Raw genomic sequence first — 7281 nt, 5'->3', positions numbered from 1 at the left:
ACTGGCTCGAAACCAGAAGACTGTAAGTTCTAGTCCCGTCTTATCATGCAAGGGAGACTGTGACCTAGTCATTCTCTCTCAGCCCAACCTACCTCACAGAGTTGCTGTGAGGTGGAAAGAGTATTAATGCTTGTGCTGCCTTGAGTTATTTATAAAAATAGAACAGGCAGGATTAAAAAAAACCCCAAAGACCACTAACATACAAATTTTCTCAAGGCTGATCAAAAGCTGGGATTAAAAAAAAAAAAAGGTTTTTTTTTGTAAAAATCCAGGGCAGACACACTTGAGATTGTTAAGAACCACTGTGAAGACTTGTCTGCCTGGCAGCCACCAGCCTAATGTTTGATAACAAAATCCCCTAAGAAATATCTGTGGAAACTGGTAATTATTTAAATAGCTTCCCTCAAAAAGTAAAAAAAAAATAGCACTCTAAATTGGACTCAGCTTGGGAATCAGCCTATCAGTCTATGGAGACAGGAGAAAGGACCTGCCCCAGTCAGAGTTACAGGAAAAACATGCACTCCAAAGCGCAGAACAGTTTGACGAAGGAGGACTTGGGGAAACGGCCTTATCATCTGTAGCAAAGGTTCCCAATCTTGACAACTTTGAGACATGTAGACTTCAACTCCCAGAATTTCCCAGCCAACCATTCTGGCTGGGGAATTCTGGGAGCTGAAGTCCACACAACTTAAATGTTGCCAAGGTTGGGAAACCCTGATTTGTAGAATGCTTTCGGTAGTACAAGTACTCAGTTAAGTTGTACAAGTTTAAATGCTTCAGGAAAACCATTTCTTCCCGCCCAAAAGAAAGAAGGGACCCACAAAGGGGAACCCATGACACAAGATGGAAAAGATTCTGGACTTGTCTCTATCTGTTCTGACCAACCGGGCAGGGAAAAGAAGAATCTGCAGGCACTACTCACCTCTCTCTCCACCAGATTGCGCTTGTAAAGAGCATCCTTAGCTGCCTCCTGCCGAACAGTAGAGGAGACAACATTTTAGCTGAGGCCTGTGTTCAAACCACCCTAGTATTGACACAGATTCCGTGCTCTTTTAAATAAGTGGTCCTCCATTGTCCAACCAAGCTTAGGGGCCAGAAAATGAATCTTCTTCCCTCATCCTACCCCCATGCTACGAAATCACTCCATACCCGTTTTCCATCATTTCCAAGGCGCCTTGCTGCCTCTGTGTACCACTGATAGTACTGCTCCAATCGAGTCAGGTATTCTGTAGAATGAAGATCAAACATGGTCAGGAACCATTGCTTGGGTGCCTTAGGTGTACCAAAGTCAGTCCAGATGAGAAAGACAGGTTTCGTATCAAAATACCTTTCATGATGGCAGCTCCTCCATGCTGTAGCTGGGACTTTTGCCAGTTGATCTTCTGAGTGATGCTTTGATGCTGCTCTACCAGGTCCCTGGGTGGAGGCTGACCAGCTTGATTGTATATCACAATCTGTTAACAAGAGTGAGGTGTTTGTAACAAAATCATTGTACGACATACAGTAAGAGACATTCTACGACCAATTTATAGCAAGTTAATTGTCAAACAGGTGGAATAATCAACACATTCTCCCCCCCTCCCCCCCATGTAAGAAGAACAAAAGAAAAACAGGGAAATATTTGGTAATATTAGGGCTATTCAGTTCTCATTTAAATTTTGTGGAACAAACGTAATACCTATGCTTATGAAAAGATAAAATGTTTATAAAAAGATAAAAGCCAACTGAAAAGAAACTCTTGCTGTGAAACTATGTATGTATGTGTGCCCACATGCATCTTCTTTTCTTCCTCCCTCACTTCCTAAAAATGATTTAATCTGAAGCATGGAAAATTGGGGGCTTGCTTTTCGGTGTCAATTCAAGCAAAGCCAGGCACAGTGTATACTTAGGTTGTGCAATGCGACTGCCTCACCCTTTCCCTGCATGCGTCTGTGCACATGCACATATACACACACACAGATCCACATCACTAACCTTCTTCTCCAGCCTCTCCTTGTCAAAAGCTAATATGTTGAAGCTTTGCAGGGAACAGACCGGCTTGCTGGAGGGAAAAAACAAAACACAGCCTAACCTCACAACTGGCCAATCGCAGAAACACAGTACAAGGCCTGTACTATAAAACAGAAACCAAAGGCCATTACCGGTACTTTTGGAGAAAGCATACTTTCAGAGGAAAATTATGCCGGCTTCACAGAAAGCAAATTGTGTGAGCAATCTCCCCATCTCTCTTCTACGGGAAAAATATTCTCTTTGGATTTTCTACTGCAGGCATCAAAATATCCCAGGTGGACTCTGATTTAGTTATTCAGCATGTGTCTCTCCTCTAAAAGACTGCTTAAAAAGGCCAGCTTAACGTTTTTCTCTTATCCAGAGAGGAGCCAAATACTCCTTTGTGGGGTGCAGGAATGAGTATTTGAGCTCCTTTCCTGCACCTTGCCTAAGGAGTTCCCTTCTAAGCATGGAAAGGGAGCTGAACTCCCTCTACAGCAGGGGTGTCCAACCTTGGCAACTTGAAGCCTGGCGGACTTCAACTCCCAGAATTCTGGGAGTTGAAGTCCGCCAGGCTTCAAGTTGTCATGGTTGGACACCCCTGCTCTACAGGCTGCTCTTTCACCTTGCCCCCCAAGATGAGAGGGAGACAAAAGCCAAGCAGAGAGGCAGCACGGTGAGGTAAGGAGGCTGGGGTGCCTCAGATGGGTGAGGGAGGCCCAGTGCAGGCTGCACACCTACGTTTCTTTGCTTAAAAAGGGCTGAAAACCCTGTTTGGATTTCAGCAGGAAGGATGTTGAGCGGATTCTCCCTGGGTCTCCCCTACCTCCTCCTGAGGAACTCCATGCTCCTTACCTGACATAGCACCCACTTAATGACCCACGAGATTGCAATCAGGAGTGCTGCTGTTGAGCGAAGCCGTCCTGTGATATCTTAATGACTGCTTTGCTCAATGACGGAGATTCCAGTCACAAATGTGATTTATTCTCATCCATTATAATTTACATAGAGGAGGGTATGCACATGTTTGTATGTGTGTATGCATATGTATATATGTTTTCTTAAGTTTTCGCGGGTACTTACATATGTGGTATTCAGCTTTGTTCGGGTATTTTCCCACGTCATTATAGTCGTGCTTTTAAAGCTGTAGCAACGTTTCAACCTGATGATGGCAGATGAGATTCTGCCGAAACTTTGCTACAACTTTAAAAGCACAACTATAACGACGTGGGAAAATACCCGAACAAAGCTGAATACCACATATGTATATATGTATATATATATGCATATGTATATAGTTACAGATCATATCTTACATGGTGAAGGAGGTAAATGGCTCAGAAATGCAATTACAAACCCCCAAAAGATGCCACCTTGACACACTTGACTGCAGTATCCAACCTGAACCAGGCAATTCCCATTTCATTCTTTGTGCAATTACTACTCAACAGACAGGCGTGATATAGTGTGTTTTAAGTTATAGCTGAAGAGAGCCTTTGTCTCATTGGATTGTTGCTTTACTGAGGAAGTCTTTTTGGGTAACAGCACAAGCAGCCAACATGCTACAGGAGTGAGAAAACAAAAGATGGCTTGGACACCTTCCACTGGGAAAGTTTTCCTTGCACAACTATTGTGAAAGTGATATTTCACTTTCTTTGAAATGCTGTGCTCTGGTAGATTTCTTTGCCATTTATACATCTATACATTTCTATGGTAAAAACATACAAATTTTATGGTAATAAGCTTTCAGAGGACAACCTCATGGTGGATTGTGTGTGCCCAGGGCAAATTATCCTACTTTCCATTCTATTAACTTGAATGATACTCAGAAGCTCCTTCTGAAGTGGTTATCTGGGACCTATTGAGTCTTTTCATTTGAATTCCCAAGCCTTGCATTCACTATCAAGTGCTGAACAATGTCCACAAAATCAAGGAGTAGGGTTGAAAGGACAGAAGATATCTCCACAGATCACTGTGTGTAGAATTTGAATCCTGAAGACCCCAGCAGAGTAAGAGAACATACCTACCTAGTGCCCGTATCTTTCACAGGAGCTACTGCTGGCCTAGGTTTGGGAAAGGCAGCCTACGTGAAGAAAAGGGAGCCTATTAAGTCCTCCTGCAAAAATGGTCACTTTCATTCAGACGTCTCAGGATGACACAAACCATTGTACACAAGAGGTAGAAGACAGAGCTTCAATGCTGCCTTGGACATCTCCTAACACATCCCATACTTGCAAAATACAATACACAAAGTAATTAAGTGTTGCAAAATAATGTGCACACTACAGAGTTTAAGATACCTTGGTGCAATTGTTTTCCTTATATCTGTAGAATTGACAGGATTGGATGCGATCCGTCCCTTCACATCCCATAAGCTGCCCCTGAGGTATAAGGAAACTAGCCCCATAAGAGCAATAACGGTTGTGGGCCTTGAAGTCTCCAAGCCAAGAGAGACACTGTCCTGAATGTGAAGCTTTCAACCCACATCTCTTTCCGAAGACATGGCCTGAGGTTTGGCCTCAGGATGTACAGCTGGAAAATGGAATTGTACTGACAGGAATCCCATCTACAAAAAAATGCTCAGACTGGGCTAGAATTCTAGGCAAAGCCATACACGGAGGCTTTGCTGTCACTGAAAAAAATCCTCTGGAATGTGCAGAGTGGTTTAGCTCTTACTGGGGGCCCAGTGAGAGGATCGATGACCAGCCACTTCTCCGCTGTGGTCTCCAGCTGCTGAGATGTCAACGGTTCTCTGAGGCGGACAATCACTTCTAACCTGCCTCCTGTGGGTCGTCGACCATCCAAAAGCTAGAAAGGGGAACAGGGAAAGATTGGTGATTGATAAATATGATGGCTTCTTCAAAAGAAGCTGTGGGGCTCTGAGATACATTTCATCCCTTCCATATGAAATCAGAGCCCAAGTGAGTCCACCTTATTTAAACTTGCAACTTAAAACCATTCAGCCTATTCTTCCAAGCCCAGTTAAGGAATGAACGATAATTATTCATTGCAGATGGGAAAACACTTGCTATCTTAATATACATCAGGACACCAGTTCTTTTTTTTATACTATCCCATTTTTCTCCAGGAGTTTAAAGAGACTTACTTGGAAACTTTCCTTCATGTTATTCCCACAACAATCTTCTGCATTAAAATAAGCTGAATTGGGAGACAATGACTGGCCCAAAGTCAATCAGGAAGTATCCATGGCTGCGGGTGGACTAGAACTAGGTTTCACGCGTCCTAATTTAAAACCTTACTCACCCTTCTGCACCATGATGGCACTTGGGGAGTGAGTGAACTACCCTTCCCCATCAGAAGCTAGTTTAGGGCCCTAAAACCCATTAGATACCTACAATTTTATATCCTCTGTTTATCCACTATATTACCTATGCTGCACAAAATTAAATCAAAGAACAAAAGTCAGAAGCCCAGAGAAACTTTAGGCACAGTGAAGACAACGAGAGTTATTTTAAATGCATCAGCTTTTACAATGACATAAGGGGCCTAGTTTTTTCCTGGAATAGGTTAAAGCAACTTCTTCCTTGGAAGCTGAAATAAAATAACCTAAAGGTACACAAAGATAGAATGCAAATAAAAAATTTAATCAATTCAGTTTTAAAAGTTTTGATCAACAGAAAGTAGACAATAAACAATAAACAGCTCACAGTAAAAAGACCTTGATCACACACAGCACAGAAGGCTGAAAAACTATGCTTATGTCAAAAGTAAAAAAGGCAGCATGAAAACATAAACACTATCCGGTTGGATCAGACTTCCAAGCCACCTAGTCCAGCTGTCTGTTCTCATAGTGGCCAACCAACTGCACAAGGAGTCCTACCAGTTTCCCAGCAAATGACTTCACAGACAGTCAGGCTGCCAGCAAGGCTAACAGCCACTGATCCACATGGCTTCTGTGAATTAATCCAACCCTTTTTCAAAGCTAACTAAGCTGAAAGCAAGTACCACATCTTATGATAGCAAATCCCAAAGTTTAATTATATATTATATTAAAAAAAACCTCAAGTCTTGCATATAGGCTAAGAGGCCAAGCAAAAGCAACTCGCTCAATCTATTCTACCTAGTCGGGCCCAGATATTGTCCCTCAACATTTCACAAAAAGAGAAGGCTTACTTCCAAAATCTCCCGAAGCTCACATTTGGTCTCCAGTGCTTCCAACTTCAGTTGAGCTGTTCCTACCACACGATCATTTTTGAACAGCCCCCTGTAGAGAAATAGCCATAATTTATCCCAGCCTCCATTCCATTTCAGAAAGAAAAATACCACAGAGCCTCTTCAAAATAACCCTAGTTTATTGGCTATGAGTTGTTTTAATGATGTTTTTTTTAAACGATTCAACAGTCAAATCTACACAATCAAATCTACACATCACCCAAAGCTCTAATCCAGACATTGTATCTTTTAGAAGAGTTACAACCCCCCCCCCCCCCTCCCCAGTAGAGCCAGTTTGGTGTAATGGTTAAAGCACCAGGCTAAAAAATATGAGGCCAACAGTTCTAGTCCTGCCTGAGGCACAAAGCCAGCTGGGTGACTTTGGGTCAGCCTCTCTTTCTCAGTCCTGGGAAGGAAGCAAGGGCAAAGCACTTCCAAAATGGTTACCAAGAAAATTCCAGGGACTAGTCCAGGCAGTCAGTCACCAGGATTAATGCTGATTTGAAGACATATAACCGTCCCTTTAATAGATTTTGAGATTTTGAGGTAAAATTTAATTAAGCTAATGACCTTAGATGTGCCTTTACACAGCAGCCATTCTCCTCTGCTCAGATATCAATTGGCATTTAAAGCAGCTCTGCAAACATAGAACATCAGAATTGGAAGGGACCTTGGAGGTCTTCTAGTCCAACCCTCTGTTCAAGGAGAATATATACCGGTACAATTTCAAAAAAACGCTGTCCAGTCTCTTTTTAAAAGCCTCCAGTGATGGCGCTCCCACAACTTATGAAGGCAAGCTGATACACTGGTTGATTGTTCTCACTGTCAGGAAATTTTTCCTTAGTTCTAGATTGGTTCTCTTCTTGGTTAGTTTACACCCATTGCTTCTTGTCTTGCTTTCTGGTGCTTTGGAAAATAAGTTTTCCAAATAATTTTCTTTGTGGCAGCTCCTCAAAAATCTATCCATCAAAATCTGCTATCATGTCACCCCAGACCTTCTTTGTTGCTCTTCTCTGCACTCTGTCCAGAGTCTCAACATCTTTTTTATATCATGGTGGTCAGGGGTGGGATCCGACAGGGTTAACTACCAGTTCGGTCATTTACGACGTTCGGTGATTT

The 7281-nt window shown here is 42.5% G+C and overlaps 1 protein-coding gene across 3 annotated transcripts in view; it reads right to left on the bottom strand.

Moving 5' to 3' along the window:
- CC2D1A (coiled-coil and C2 domain containing 1A) overlaps positions 1–7281 on the bottom strand; it is a 51817-nt gene that overhangs the window by 1904 nt on the left and 42632 nt on the right. For all 3 annotated transcript variants that reach the window (XM_087956967.1, XM_087956968.1, XM_087956969.1), the window contains exons 23-29: positions 6124–6214; positions 4666–4797; positions 4017–4072; positions 1975–2041; positions 1328–1454; positions 1150–1226; positions 923–970 (exon numbers count right to left, since the gene is read on the bottom strand). In XM_087956967.1, coding sequence (XP_087813093.1) covers positions 923–970; positions 1150–1226; positions 1328–1454; positions 1975–2041; positions 4017–4072; positions 4666–4797; positions 6124–6214 — 598 coding nt within the window. The remainder of the gene's footprint in view (positions 1–922; positions 971–1149; positions 1227–1327; positions 1455–1974; positions 2042–4016; positions 4073–4665; positions 4798–6123; positions 6215–7281) is intronic.

The sequence above is a fragment of the Notechis scutatus genome, chromosome 2, assembly GCF_049901735.1.
Source record: "Notechis scutatus isolate UNSWTSFEM ecotype Mainland chromosome 2, rNotScu1.2, whole genome shotgun sequence".
Classification (NCBI taxonomy): domain Eukaryota; kingdom Metazoa; phylum Chordata; class Lepidosauria; order Squamata; family Elapidae; genus Notechis; species Notechis scutatus.
The sequence above is the reverse complement of the archived record's forward strand: the minus strand, read 5'-3'. Positions and strand labels throughout refer to the sequence as shown.